At 42.1% G+C, this 16,164-nt stretch overlaps 1 protein-coding gene across 1 annotated transcript in view; it reads right to left on the minus strand.

The window, feature by feature from the left end:
• The window catches only part of DIAPH3 (diaphanous related formin 3), a 122,504-nt gene that overhangs the window by 59,466 nt on the left and 46,874 nt on the right, over positions 1–16,164 (minus strand). Inside the window, exons 23-26 of the mRNA XM_087726315.1 lie at positions 14,017–14,142; positions 6,496–6,659; positions 5,250–5,385; positions 486–581 (exon numbers count right to left, since the gene is read on the minus strand). Of these exons, the coding sequence (XP_087582441.1) occupies positions 486–581; positions 5,250–5,385; positions 6,496–6,659; positions 14,017–14,142 (522 nt within the window). The remainder of the gene's footprint in view (positions 1–485; positions 582–5,249; positions 5,386–6,495; positions 6,660–14,016; positions 14,143–16,164) is intronic.

The raw sequence follows: 16,164 nt of genomic DNA on the forward strand, positions 1-16,164 counted from the left end.
AGGGAGAAAGGAAGAGATGAGAGGAAAGTGGGAGATAGAGGTGGAGAAAGGAAGAGATGGGATAAAGAGAGAGAGATGAGAGAGGGAGAGGAAGGGAGTGAGAGGGAGAAAGAGATGGGTAGAGAGAGAAGAGAAGGAGGGAGAGAGAGGGAGAAAGAGAGATGGGAGAGAGGGAGGGAGAGATGAGAGGGAGAGGAAGGGAGAGAGAGGGGGAGAGATGGATAGGGAGAGAAAAGAAGGAGAGAGGGAGAAAGAGAGAGGAGAGAGATGGGAGAGGGAGGAAGAAAGAGAAAGAAAGAGATGAGAAGGAGGGAGGGGGAGATAGAGAGCGGGCAAAAAATAGAGATGGGAGAGGGGGAGAAAGAGAGAGATACTGTTTCCCATAGAGAAGAAAACATAGAACCACCAAACCTAGGTAGGCCACGCCCACCCAGGTTTTGTGGCTCCCGTTTTTTTGCTTTCTGAAGAGAGATGAAATTATTTACTTTTAAACCTTGGTGCTCGCTTCCTTCGATCGCGGAAAGCTGCCCCCGATTGAAGCGCCTCCAGCAGACTATCCATCACTCCTGTCTCGTCTTTCTCTGTGAAAAGAAATGGAGGGAAATCCTTGTTTTCTGGGTTACCACAGTAATGTCAAAGGACTTGAGAGGGATATAGGAAACGCTCCGTCAATGAAAACCCGACCGATCCAAATTCAGAGAAAACCTTTAATTTACTCATCCGTCAAATTTTTTTCAAGGGGCGTGACCGTGTTTCCCTGCATCAGATTTAACTTAGTTTGATTTAAGTTCACAAACCACGCATCCTAAAAGAAGAGGCAACAAGAATTTTTAAGTGCAACGCGACGTCGTCCTTGCGCTGCTGCGTTCTTCTTAAAGCTTTGGATGAAAACCGGATATCGTCCTCACACAGAAATTCTCTTGAAGGAAATTTATCTGTGAGGCTACAATCTGAAGTGCTGACATTCATCCTTTGCAAAAGCTACATTAAGCTCCTCTCCTTTCTTTAATAGATAAAAAGAGTGGATGGATCTCTAGTGCTTCCACTCTAGACCTGTACATTATTACGCTGAACTTTCATATTCTTTTTTTTTTCCTAAAGTAACGTTGCAATGAAAAGGAGATTTTTTTTCCCCAAGACTGCTAGACACCAAGCAATCATTTCTCTTATAATTCTAGAGGATCTTATAAAGCCACTTACAGCCTCAAGAGCAGCTGAAAAACTATGTGCCCATAATATCCCCTTGGCAATAATTTCCATCTGTAACCAGAGTAATTTAAAAAAAATATCTGCATGTATACGCTGCTTGTTAAATAATTGAGAAATTATGTCTTTGGTTTCTTAAACATAATGCTAATACTTCTGGGTCAGAAGCGCTGAAGTGTTTCCGAGGGGGAAGGATTTGTCGGTAACATCACCAATGGCCGGGGAATGGAGCATATCTGTGGAATGTGAGTACCTGCTTTCGAACAACTGGGTTGGTGGGAGTGGAGCTTGTGATGGGAACTCAACCTGCCCCGCGACAGCAACAGGTTTCGAACACAAGGCGGCATGCCAATTGTCAGCCCAGCGTTCTAACCTCTTAAACACAATGTGTTCATTATATATTTTTTAAATGATTAGGTAAAGGTAAAGGTCTCCCTCGCACATAAATGCTAGTCGTTCCCGACTCTAGGGGGCGGTGCTCATCTCCGTTTCAAAGCCGAAGAGCCAGCGCTGTGTCCAAAGACATCTCTGTGGTCATGTGGCCGGCATGACTCAACATCAAAGGTGCACGGAAGGCTGTTACCTTCCCACGAAAGGTGGTTCTTATTTTTCTACTTGCATTTTTTACCTGTCTTCAAACTGCTAGGTTGGCAGAAGCTGGGACAAGGAACGGAAGCTCACTCCATTACGCAGCACTAAGGATTCGAACCTAAGGATTCGAACTGCCAACCTTTCTGATCAACAAGCTGAGCCTCTTAGCCACTGAGCTAAAGTTACCTTAGTTTTAATCGAAAGGGAGTTGAAAAGAGAATAAGATTAATATCACAAGGTTAAATGTTTTGGCCATTTATGTATTAGATATAAAAGTTATAATTACAGCTCTGTGGCTTAACTATCCATGTGACTTATGCAGAGAAAGAGATCTGAAAAAATCTGGGAGTTTATTTGCTTATTATTAAATGTATTGGACGGCTTCTTACCACAGGATAATTCTGTGGTATGTTAAGAGTTACAGTGTAGGATATTTGCTTTTCTTAAGCCAGGGTTGGGTAGAAGTCAACAAGTTGAGCTTGCAATCTGGAGCAGCAGAAAGGTGTCAGAAAATACAAGTATGCATAGTTAATCTAAAAACTGTACAACTGAGCAGAAGTCCGCCAACTGCCCAAAGTCCTTCGGGTGGCCGATTTGCAACACTGAGACACCGTAAAAGAATTTCGAACTTCTGACTTCAAAAAAATAATGAAGGAGGTTTCTAATTGCTATCTCAGCCTAATTCAAGGTTCTTCTTGGGGTGAAGAAAGCGAGACTCGTTTGAGGCTCAAATTGTCTGAAGGATTGTCTACTCCGTTGCTTAACCTTAAATCCGTTGCTTAACCTTAAATCCTCCAGTAGGAGCCGAGGTGGCGCAGTGGTTAGGGTGCAGTACTGCAGGCCACTTCAGCTGACTGTTATCTGCAGTTCAGCAGTTCAAATCTCACTGGCTCAAGGTTAACTCAGCCTTCCATCCTTCCGAGGTGGGTGAAATGAGGACCCAGACTGTGGGGGCAATATGCTGACTCTGTAAACCGCTTAGAGAGGGCTGAAAGCCCTATGAAGCGGTATATAAATCTAACTGCTATTGCTATTGCTATTCGTTTGCAGACACCAGCCCTTAGGCTGACGACCAAGTGCATATTTCCGCTTTTTCCACTGATCAATTCCACTTCACTGTGGAATTGATTGCCCGGGGGCCCTTCAGGTGGGGTCTTAAACCTACTTCCTTGCCTCAGGCCATCAGATGCAATGGTTTTGTTTCTATTTGTTATTCTTTTCCTTGTCGTGGCATACAAGTTTTATTGTAAGCGCCAATGGAAGAGTGGGTTGAAGAACAGATAAATTCTGGATACGATAAATAAACTAAAGGCAGGACACTTGTATCAATTTAAATAATTAGTAGGCATCGTAACGAATAGGATTGACTCTCATTCTAAGCCAGATCTAAATTGGGTAACTTTTGTCATTCATCACCAGTACTGTGTATCTCATCTGGCCACAACCTGACAGCTGGCATTTCCTTGCCAATTACCCACATACCCACTTGAAGTTCCTAATTGCTTTACTCCGAATCAGGAGCCCGTCCTGTCGACAATCCTCAGGCTGCATTAAAAATTGAGCGCTATTGATATGAGAAATTATTTCTGGAGTCAAAAAAAAAATATTTTTACAGTGATGCATAATCACCGGGAAACTCTCTCTGGGCAGCTGAACATTTTGTAGGCACATCAAGAACTACAGAAGCTGGATAATCTGGAGCCCTAGGATACAATTTCTCCAGGCAATACAGCTGCTTTATCTCGCCAAATAAAATAAATAAATAAATAAAAAGCGGAAGTATGTGTGACTATCCATTTGCAGATAGGAGAATAAGAAATAAGGTTCAGAATGTTAACTACAATGGTGGACTTCAAAAACACACATGTTGGAAAATGAAAATAAAAGAATGTGCACTTCTTGGCACCCTAACGTTGTTGCAGAAGCCAAGAGGCACTTGTAATATTAACACAATCGCAGTGTGCTTGCTCTTGTGCAACCTATTTTTTTTTCTCCCTAACAGTGCATTTTTAACAGATCTTGTTATGAGAGCCATCAAGCAGCCTACATTGGCAATCAGCAGAGAAAGCTTAACGTTATGTTAGGCTATCAATCTTATTAGACTTGTAGGATTCCAACTTGCGTCCTGGAGGAAGGTTTAGGTTTATTCGATTTATATGCCACCTTTCTCCCAAGGACTCAGGGCGGCGTACAACATTAAAAGAAACACATAATACAAAAGTTTAAAAAAAATATTATATAGAATATCCCAAACCCAATTAAAATTGACAATGACATTTTTTTAAAAAAGAATTAAAATTAAAATTAACAGTAATCAATAATTTGTTTAGTTTTGTTCAGGCCAGGCTGGCTTGCTGGAAAAGCCAACTTTTTAGGGCGTATCGGAAGGACCGGAGGTCGGGGATTATACGAAGCTCTGGGGCAGCTTAAACCTTAAACCAGAGCTCTGGGTAATCATCTATTGAGTTGAGATTCCGCTAGATAGCTAGATGTTTCGTCCCATCTTTTGACAGGTGTTTTTCTCCCGTTTTCAATTCTGGGGGCGAGGCGGATCACAGCAACTGTTTTACAGAGTTGTCGGGTTTTTAAGTTACCCATACCCTGGCAGCCCATCTGCCCCTCGTTAGTAGTTCCCGCATTTTTCGCAGTAAAAGATGCACCTTTTTTCCTGCCCAAAAAGAGAGTGAAAATCTGGTTGTGTCTTATACAGTGAATACAGCATTATTGGCCTCCCAAAATCCCACCCCCTTTGCAAGAATGGATGTGCAAAGGATTTGGGAGGCCTGCAGAGTGTTCCTGGAGGTGGGGGTGGACAAAAAAGAGGGAAAAACAGGTCGTTTTTTGCTCGTTTTTGCCCCTCCCCCCAGCCCCCAGGAGCACTCTACAAGCCTCCCAAACCTCTACATGCCTGTGTTTTGTTTTGTTTTTTACAAAAAAACGAGGCATGCAGAGGATTTGGGAGGCCTGCAGAGTGCAAAAATGTTTTTTTTTTATTTATCTCTTCAAAATCATGATATGTCTTATACTCCAGTGCATCTTATAGTCCGAAAAATATGGTAGTTTTTGGCCACTTCACTTTCTCCTTGAGAGAGCGAGAGCAAGCCAGCACAAAGGAAGACATTAATCAGGAGGAAAGAGGAATCAGTGCCTTCAAAAGAAACCAATTTTTTGCAATCCAGTTTCCATTTACGAGTAGGATGACATGCGACGGGTTGTATCTTGCCCGGAAGCGAGAAAGAGTTAACTGCGGATACACGTCCTCACTCATTAAATCGACCTTTGTCTAAAAGTGGTTACAATTTGAGGACGAGCAAAATAGGAAAAGAATATGGAGCGGATCAATCAGACCTAAACGCAGCAGGGAATTTTAAGTAAATCACTTTTCTGCCTTAGCAACCCGAAAGTTGCTCTCAGTGACATCTGGAAGCAATCAGGTTGCTGACCACGTTTACCTGTTTTAATGTCAAGCAGATGCTTTTTCTTCTGTTGTCTTTCTAATTTTTCCTTTTCTGCTTTCTCTTGAGCTATTCTAGCACGCCTCTGTTTTTCTTCCATTTCTTTCCTTCTCATATTATCCTTTGCTGCTTCCTAGAGAGAAAAAAAAAACATTATCGAATATTAATATATTTTTTTTATTTTTAGATTCCAGGAGAGAACGATGACGTACGTTTGCTTGGTTCAGACCAACAATGCGTGACCCGTCAAAACCGCGGTAGACAAAAGCGCGCTCGACGAAAGCGCGTACCTGACGTCATCAGCAGCGCGACGAAAAAAATTTAAAAAAAATTAAATTGAAATTAAAATAAAATTAAAGCAAGCCGATTCACATAAAGGTAAGGGTTAGGTTTAGGGTTAGGGTAAGGGTTAGGGTTAGGTTTAGGGTTACGTTAAGCGTTAGGGTTAGGTTTAGCGTTAGGTTAAGCGTTAGCGTTAGGTTTACCGTTAGGTTAAGGGTTAGGTTTAGGGTTAGGTTTGGGGGGGTTAGGGTAAGGTTTTCACTTTAATTTTAAATTTACCGCTCACAACGCGATGTTTTTGTCGCGCTGTGATGATGTCACGTACACACTTTCGTCGAGCGCGCTTTTGTCTACCGCGGTTTTGTGGTGGAACCCAACGATGTTGCCTTAAGACTCAAGGAGTGTCATCCTTGAGGATTGCAAGACCAGATCTTCTCAACTGATCTCCGCTTCCTGGAATAGCACTCTGTTAGAATATTCATGACTGGGAGAGACACGGTAACAAGGTCAGCGAATGAATAGGCAGCAACTAAGTCAGCCAATGGGAGCTTAAACAGATCCGAGTCTGTGCTGAGAATCGAAACTGAAACTACCTCTGTCTGCTCTGAATTGAAAACTCCTCTCTGATGTACTGCTGGTCCATTTCCAGAGGCCAGAAATGGACCCATTTCCAGGCTTCTGGGAGGCTCGTTTTTCATCCTCCCAGAGCCTCCACGCGAGTCCTGCTCCTACCTGGCCCCCCAAAAGGGCCGTGTGGAGACTCGTGGGAGGGGCGGGGCCAGCCAGTACTTGCAACTACCAATTCGGCGAATCAGATGTAAAATTAGCATCCAGTTCGCCCGAGCCGACTGAATCCCATCCCTGGCAAAGATGGGAAATAAAGCCAACCAGGGATAATAACAGAAGGACTTTGGCTCTTGCTATTCCCGCGCATTGCATCGTTTTATTATGCACGCCTTACCGTGAACATCGTTTTGAAGTTGCTCAAGTCAGTGAGGAATTCTTCTACCGAGATTTTCTTTAAATCGATGGCATAATATTCCATGACATCCCGGTACAGATTTTCCATGCTTTTGTGTATGGTAGAAAGTTCCTTGAACTGCTCTTTTGCTTGGACGAGAAAGCTGTGCTCGGCTTGTTAAAGTTATATTCAGAGTAGAGCGGTATTAAAATAAACCAAGACGGCGGATTTTTCAAAAGCCCAGCTAAGACTATTCACAAAGTACTAAGAGGGGCAGCGTGGAGAAACAGAGTATAACAGATAACCTAATTTTTTCCCCCCTTCTTGCAACAATAGCATTCCTCTCGCGATAGACTGGCATTTAATATCTTTTTAGAAAAGATTTCTCATAGGAAACCAATGCCATCAGCAATTAGGCATTCCGGCAACTTTTTAAGGGCTTTATAAAAATTATGGGGGAAAATGGTTTGATACTAAACTTATCCAAATATGATTCTTTACCATAATGCTTGTGGTTTAGATTAGGGGTTACCAACCATTCGGACCTCAAAGACCACTAAATTCATAATTTTAAATTCCACAGACCACTAATATGATCTGCCTAATGACCAGCTGGGTGGGCATGGCTAGTTGGTCATGTGACTGGGTGGGCATGGCCAACTCAATGTCACTCACGTCAAGGGGTGCCTCGCCAGCCTCTACTCACCCCACACCCTTCCCAACCACTCCTCGCCTGCCCGCCCAGAGTCCGTAAGGCCCCAACAGGGATCAGTTGTTGGAGCTAAGCAGCCACCATGAGAAAGAGTTGGCTGGCTCAGTTCAAATTGGATCTGACCGAGAAGGAGGCTCAGTAGAAGCACCTCACTGAGGACTACGAGCATAGACTTTCCAAGCAGAGGGAAGACCTGCAGGAGTGCAAGGCCAGGTACTTGCACCTGGAGGCTCAGCAGGCTGAGATGGTCAGCCAGTTCCAGGCCATGATGCAGTCCCACTGGAAAAAGGCCCTCCGGCTCTTTGCCACCAGCCTTCACCCAAAGCTCCACACCAGGAGGCTGAAGCAGATCCCAAGTTGGAATTTCTTTCCCTCTCCGACCTATACAAAAAGACCCCGAAGGGGGTGGCTCTCTGCAGCAACACAAATGTATCATTCATTCATTGAATGTATCCGTCCCAGGAGCCGTAGTTTGAGGACCCCTGATTTAGTGCAATATAAAAAATGCAAATATTTTTTCTGCAGACCACCAAAATTTTCTCCTGGACCCCCAGTTGGTGACCGCTGGTTTAGATTTCTACTAAATATTATAATCCATACGAACCTATTATCTAGTGCAGCGGGGAGATTTTTGTTGTAGGCAAGTCATTTTTTTAAAAAAAAAAATCAAGCTTTTTTAAAAAGTCTTTTTAAAAAAGGAGCATCAAAATAATCGCAAATAAATATCAACTGTGCAACAATCCATCAGGCATCTTAAATCTTACTAGAGGTCCCCCTGCCTTGGTGTTAGATTTCAAAATGTTGCAACATTGCTGATCTGATAAAAAGCCTTATCAGAAAGTAGGAAATCTTCATAGAATGGTTGATTGTCTAGGGAATGCTGATAGAAAGGACAGTGTAAGATGATGATGACGTATTGTGTGAATCATTTGTCCCAGATAAACTGGTCCAGATGCACGGGTGAAGAATATGTATTTTCACACCAACTGCTGTCAACAGTTTATCAAAGACAGCCGAGGTTTCATCAAGGCTTAAAATTCTGGGAATGGTTTTTATATACAATTAGGGGGGAATCTAAGTATGCAAATCATTTCATTATAAAGTCCCCACTCACGTATCTACTTATTAGTTGCAAGTGCTTAATATTTTTTTCTTACGCGAGTACACGATGCCAAATCATTGCACAGAATCTACCAAGTTTATGATTGCATAAAACACTTCTATTTTATGTTCCATGGCAGCACTGTAGGCTTCCTTGTCTCTACAAAAGGGCATTAAAAAAATAAAATGGATAAAAATAAAATAAAAATGGCTTAAGACTGTTTGGCTTTATTTTTATATTTCAGTTCCCGGCATCCAATGTTTTACAAATTCTAGATTAAATATCAAGCTAAGAAATCAAGCTGTTAATGATGCAATGTTTCAAAACTTTCGCTAAATATAAATCTTCATTCTGAGACCATTTATTGCAGCAAGTCTTGCTGGCAATTGGATGCACTGTGTTACAGAAATATCTCCACTTACTTACTGTATATACTCAAGTATAAGCCTAGTTTTTCAGCCCACTTTTTGGGCTGAAAAAAGCCGCCTCGGCTTATACTCGAGTCAGTGAAAAATTTGCCCGAAATGGAGGAGAAAAAGGGGCGGGGCCATGCCGCTGGGTGAGGCTCGTGAATGGCCCAGCGCCCCTGTGAGTTTCCCCTCCCTCTGTGTCAGTTTGCCGCGCAGCGCGCACTGCACCATCCCCCCTCCTCACGTTCTAATGTAATGCAGGGCTGTCTTATGATTCCCCTTCCTCCCCCTCCTGCTGCTCTGCAACGATGTCCCACCTCCTCCTTGTTATGGCAAGCAGCCACATAGCTATGTCCCACCTCCTCTGGTACAGTGATCCAATGATAGGAATCACTGTGCCGTGTGTCATAGGAGGCGGGACATCGCTCCCGCGGCTGCACGGGACATCATCATCACAGCGGGACATCAGCATCATGAGGTGAGTGAAGTATTTCATTGAATACACCGCTAGTTTACTGTTTTTCTTTGAAATAAATATTCAAAAACATTATTGGTATCTATTTTTATTTTTGAAATTTACCGGTAGCTGCTGCATTTCCCACCCTAGGCTTATACTCGAGTCAATAACTTTTCCAGTTTTTTGTGGTAAAATTAGGTGCCTCGGCTTATATTCGGGTCGGCCTATACTCGAGTATATACGGTACTTACTTACTTACTTACACACACACACACACACACACAGCCTTCAAATAGGGAAAGTGGAGATAGGCCTGAAGATTAATAATTGCTAATAATTAATTAGGATTTAGTTAGTTCGTGATAGCTCTCCTCTATCCTCTTCCCTTTTTTCCCCCCCTCTTTCCTCCATTATTAGGTAGAAGGGAGGAAAATTCACGCAAATAAAAGTGTGAGACTGGTTTGTGTCTAAGAAAGAGGGGTTGAGAATATGCAATAAATCCTAAGAAGGAGGAAGCGAAATATAACACACAACGTACCATTCTGATCATAAAATCAATATTCAATTCAAAATGGATTTGCTATATTTAAAAAGGCCCTTCAAAATATGAAACAAGACATGCGGGCCAAAGAAAAGCTAATGAGGGGGCATTAAAGTATTTCTCTCTCTCTCTCTCTTTCTGTTTCTTTTTATTTAAAATACTTTGTAAATCATATGTGCATGTTTAAGGGTCACTTCATAAAATGCTTCTCAAATTCATCTTTTGTTTTATTTACTGTTTAAATCCAGCATGAGTTAACAAAAGAGGTACATAAAGATTGAAAGCCCTGGAGAGAATGGAATTGCTATATACGTAGACATTTAAAAGGAGGTTGTAAGTAAAATTATTAATAAGAAAGGTGATTACTGGGGGGGGGGGGGGAGAGTATAAAATTAAATAATTTAGGAAGACAAGTGTGATAACAGGAGATATATTACCGGTAAGTTGAACTGTTAAAATAAGAATAAATGTATATAAAGAGTTTGGTGGTAAGCTATAACTATTAGGATACTAAAAAAAAAATGTACTCAGGCGACACACTGATTAATGAATTATGAAATGTTTGTTTTAAAAGGGGGGGGGGGGTAAAAAAAATACCAAAAAAAAATTGAGAGCCCTTTTGATGGCTCTGACTTTTGCCATCCGAATATGACAAGACTTTTGATCAGCCAAATTTGATACGGCAACATTTGTGGGGCTGTCATAGAGGAGGGGATGGAGGGGACGCGATCTATTCTCCAAAACAGCTGAGGGAAGGGTTTGACACTTGTTCAAGGAAGATCCAACCAGAATTGCTGTCAGTGAGAAAAATTAACCAGTGGAACAGAAGTTGACTCCAGAAGTTGTGGGTGCGCCATCACTGCAGGTTTTTAAGATATTGGACAACAGACATTTGTCGGGAATCGTATGGGGTCTCCTGCTTGAGCAGGGAATTGGACTAGAAGACCTCTAAGGTCCCTTCCAACTCTGCTATTCTGTTATACTCTGATGTCACTCAGATTTCCTTTCCCATGATGTTTGCACGGAACTAATGGTTGATTTCTCCAACATCTCCATCTAGAGCAAAGGTGTCAAACTCAAGGCCATGGGCCAGATGCGTCCCATAGGGCGTTTAGATCTGGCGCGCGGGGCCACCCTGGAAAAAGCAAAGAACCGGTGTCACGGTGTCTCTGCCAGCGAAGAGCACTTGGGAGGGCATCGTGCAACCACCCACCCATGTCTGTTTTTGCTGGTAAAGGGTGGCAGGCAGGCAGGCAGGCAGGCAGGCAGGCAGGCAGGCAGGCAGGAAGGAATGATTATGAAAGTGAGGGAGTGTCTGATTGAAGTCCTGCCTTAGCTCTTGGCCACCACAAGTGCCTCCAACACGACTGATGTCGAGCTGCCATGTCCCCCCCATCCCCCCCCACAAGGTCAAACACTACCCTGATGCAGTCCTCAAATGAAATCAAGTTTGACACCCCTGATCTAGAGCAAACCAAATGCCACAAAAAAGGCGGAGCTGTAAAATAAACAGGCCTGCAAAAACCTCAAACACCGTTAGATGGCAGCAGAGAGAACTCGGAACCTCTTTGATGCCATCCGCTGGACTTGCAAATCTACGGCAGATGTAAGACAAACACAACGGTGTGGGGCCTTAAGCTCTTAACTGAGTTGCCTATGGAATAAAAGCTTAGGCTGTATGAAAAGCCTTCACAACATGATTTGAGAATCATTAGCCTGCCTTTTCAATATTTCATTTTTAACTGAGCGGTTCAAAAAGTGTCTGTTTTCCAACCATAACGACAACAGTCGCTAGGCAGCTTCTTCAAGCTATGGGGTGTTGGAAGAAATGTCCATCTGGGTTCAGTTCTACGTGGGAAAAGGACACTGGAAACATGGAGGCCACTTGGAAAGATGGTTTAATGGTGGACAGGATCACATGCCTTGGAGCTCCTGGGTGAAAAGGGAAGAGATGCTGAGAGTCCCTGGGTTTTATACCCACTCTGGGCTTTGAACTTCCTGGGGCACAGGAAGAGTATCCTGACTGGTTGCTGTCAGAGGTCATAGCTAGCTTTGTAGGTTGTGTGCTAGGTTTGGTTGAAACTTGGTGGGTGGTGCAACGAAGGGCAATGAAATGGCTCTGCCTGAAGGGGATAGATCTTTGTTATGAAGAATAGACTTGGTCAGGCCTTAATGGCCCCATTGACAAAGACTATTAAGAGTGAGTCTCTTTCCTGTCTAAAAACATGTTTCTCCATTTCTCATCCAGGGAAGTGTAATATTCTGCCTTTTTTTAATATTTCCTAGGATATTTCATTTTTCTAGTAGAGGGGTGGGTGCTAACTTCCTTCAGCGGGATCATCCAACGTTTGCATCAAATACACCGTTTTTCCTGTACACATTTTTTTTTTTAATTAGCAAGCACACAGACATTACCAGCAACAAATGTAATTCCACTGTTCCCCAATTATTCTCTGTCTACAGGGAATGTTAACAGGAGGCTATTACATTTTAACAGTGTTTAAAGATCAAACCATCTGTTTAAGTGTCGCTTCTGGGATTTAGCTTAGAGCGCTTATGCATTTTTGTGAAAAAATTTCCAGTAACATTTTGTTTTATAAGCTTACAATGTACGCACGGCTCTCTTACACCAACATCTCACATTCAGAAATATTCCCTAATACTTCGTCTCGTAACAAAGTGCTATCAACAGCTTGCAATATTATCAGTTTTGCAAGGTGGGGGATTGCCCATCATATACAATTGTCACTTTAAAAGGAAACCAAAAAGAATATTTCTCACTCTGTTCCATGGAATTAGAAAGACTTGATTATCACTTTAAACTCATAAACCTCTACAAATTAGAAATGTAAGAGTCATTAAGCCTTGATGACTGCTGATGGGGGGGGGTCTTCATTGTGGTGCTATTCTACATAACAAAGACCTACCTCCTTCAGGCAGAACCATAGTAGGAATTGCCCAAAGCCCCTTCATAACATCATCACCCAGTAAAGCTCAACCAAGCTTAGGACTCAAAACACCACCTAAGAAGTTACCCCTGCATGGCCCCATGGGAGTCTGACAACCAATCAGAACACAAGCTCGAATTCAAAAGCCCAGAGGGCATAAAGCCCAGGCACTTTCAGCATCTCTTCCCTTTTTGCTCAGACCTCAAACCATGAGATTCTGTCCACCATTAAACTATCTTCCCAAACAGTCTCCATGTTTCTAGTGTCTTTCTTTCCACGTGGAACTGAACCCAGATGGACATTTCTTCCAACAGGTGGACCAACCAAAACATGACACTGTCAGGCCTGCATTTATATTCCTTTTAGAATTTTGGCCTGCCATACTTTCTCTTATTTCATTATGCTGTTTCTTTAAGTATAGTCGATGGGAGGGGGGAATAGAAGGAGTAGGATTGTGAAATGTATTGTTTTTCATTCTTTACTGGAAGTCAAGGTCATCCTTTGTCTCCGCACTTTCACATCTGACCGGAAACAGTTAGGCGTAGACGCCAGCATGGAAGAAGATTGGACCATGTGATGGACTGTGGGTATGGGGACAAGATCATGAACTTTTAACTGGGTGGGATTCTGATGTAACTTCCAGAGTTGGAATCCCACAGCACGATGCCAACATGCTTGTCTTATTAAATTGGAACTTTAGCCGGAGAAACGGCTCCGGCTATGCACAGTATATATGTGAGTGTATGAAAATGAAAAAATGGAAAATAAAAACCTTTTTCATGATAAATTGGAACTTTAAGCATAGTTTTGCCTTCGACTCTGATTTAATTCTGCATGGTATTTGGAATGCTGACAGACACTTTATCTGCTTTACCTGTGTCGTTTCAGGTTGTTCCCTCCACACAGCGGGGGACACAGGATTTCCTTTATAGGTAAGAAGCAAAACCAAAACAGTACATATTAAGGGAACCTAGCAGAGGAACGATTATAGTAGAATAGTGTATATATCAAGCAATACATTATTTTAAATACTCTTCAAAAAAAATTGGAAATTAATCAAGTATTATTTGTATAAAACACTAACCAGGCATAGGTTAGAGAAAATTCAGAATGGGTTAAATGAACAAGTATGTCTCAATGGACAGTTCTCCTTCGATTCTAATAAAACCACTATCTAACACTTACCAGTTGGAAGGAAAATGTGGTAGGGTTTAGATTATCTGTAACTTAAAAAAACAGTCAAAACTAGTGTCATCAAAACTGAGGATGTGGAATACAAGTTATGGAAATAGACTTAAAATATATTCTGAAAACAAAAGTGCATCAGTTAGTTGACAACAGCAAAAGGATATGGACATTTTTGTCACAAATTTGTCATGAGGGTCGTCGGGTTGGGGAAAGGTCTCCAAATCCTTCCCAAGTTGCTTGATCTGCCCTTCCATCTGCTTCAGGCTCTTTTCCAAGCTCTCTGCTGAAACTAAACACGTGCAGCCCACAAAAAGGCATCTTTAATTATTAATAATTTTTTAAAAGGACGAGATACACAGAAACTACTCCAGTTTCATAGCATAAACAGGTTACTTTAGACAAAATAAGATAATGCATGCATTTGCTATTTCAAGAAATGAAAACTTTTTCCGTGGCCAATGTAGGATGATAAACATTCCCCATGGAAATTAAAGATTGAAAGATAGTAAGAATCCCATCCATGGAATTCATTCTAAAAAGAAAAAAATATATTTTCTAAAGAGATCCTATGTCTAAAAAAATTCTTTATAACCTGCAAATATATTATTATTCCCAGGACTTTAATATAACCAATAACACACATTTGGCTAGAGGTCCTGACTTCATGTACCCCAATAATCTGATCTTCAATCACTGAACTATTTCAAATCTTAGAGTTGACTTGTTAGTTCCAGCACGTTTTCTCCTACACTGTTACAAGTTTTCTCTCACATTGGGTCTGATCAATGTTCCCAAACATCTAATTCTTTTGAGCATCAACAAATCAGAATGTCACTTTTCCTTCTCAGAATATCGATGATATCCTGAGCTATCCTGTAGCACTGCTTTCTCTTTCAAGGGGATCAACCCATGAGACCAAATGACCATGTCCATGAGATGCTTGCAGTCATAGTGTAGGAATGATCCATTAAAAGAAACCCATCCGAATGAATATGGAAAGCTTCTAACATAGCTATTGTCCTCCAACGCTAACATACTATTAAATACTTACCATCTCAATCTTTTAGAGGAATCTAATCTCGAATTTTATTCACACCAGGATATGTACAAATAGCAAAGAGGCCCCCAAAGTGTTTCAGAGGCACTAAAAACCGTGGGACATCCAGGTTTCTTTGACTGTTTTGATAGTCCCACATTATTCCTTCTAAAGGTGCTTTTTCAAGAGGCAACTGAACTTTCTGGTTTTTCTTTGAAGACGTCTCCCTTCTCATCCAAGAAGCTTCTTCAGCTCTGACTGGATGGTGGGGAATGGAAGGATTTGGACTCCTTGCAGACAGCTGGTCATTTGCATCCTTCCAGAGGGTCCTTGAGGCCACCTGGAGGTTTATCTGTGTCATCAGGGTCACCCAAGTAGTGCACTCAACAATGAACTAAAGGGCCACCAATTAGTGAGCTGTTGAACAGCACTACTTGGTCTGTTGTGTGGATGCTTGGGTAGTTTAGGGGCGGGGAATTTTTTGGGTGGGTGGGGGTGTGTTTGGGGATTGTCATGTGAGTAGGGCCTGGTCTCTGGGGGTTATGAGAATTTCGTTGTATGTCTATACTGTGTATATACGTACAATGACAGTAAAGTAATTTATAAATTTCTAAATTCAAATGGGTGTGGAGCCTTCTTGGAACTGTTGAAAGAACTATGTTGTAGACTGGAGATAGATAATGTTGTATCCCTTCCCCTCTGTTGAGAGAGGACTGCTCACTTTTGACCTAGATGGCCTCTGTGACCCTTCTTTCAAAACAACGAAACTCTCTGTCAACCATGAACTGGATGACTGAGAATCTCCATAGCCATTATTCCTGTCAAGCCTGCAGCCATCTTTTCTTTTGGATCTTTAGCCTGCCACACTTTCTATTATTCTACTAGGCATTTCCTATTGTGGGAAAATGGGAGGGGGATTGTACGGAGTTAGATGATAGGTAGCCAAAACAAAATTCTTTCTAGAAAGCCAAGGTCATCCTTTGTCTCTGCACCTCTGCACCTGGCCGGAATTGGATGGGTGGAAGCTGCCAGCATGGCAGTGGGAGATTGGACCATGGGATGGACTTGTGGGTGTGGGGGCAAGATCATGAACTTTCAATTAGGTGAGGAAAACCGGGGAGCTTTCAGATTCGGGTTTTCCCAGATGTGCCGAGATGGCTCTCTTAATAAATTGGAACTTTGAGGAATACTTTGCCTTGGACTCTGATTTAATTTTGGATGCCATTTGGAACCCTGACAATTCCTTCTACTTATAGGCATTGTCATTCACCTGAT

The sequence above is a fragment of the Thamnophis sirtalis genome, unplaced genomic scaffold (genome assembly GCF_051295495.1).
Source record: "Thamnophis sirtalis isolate CommonGarterSnake01/CBP01778 unplaced genomic scaffold, rThaSir2_p1.2 scaffold_12, whole genome shotgun sequence".
In the NCBI taxonomy this organism is placed as follows: Eukaryota; Metazoa; Chordata; class Lepidosauria; order Squamata; family Natricidae; genus Thamnophis; species Thamnophis sirtalis.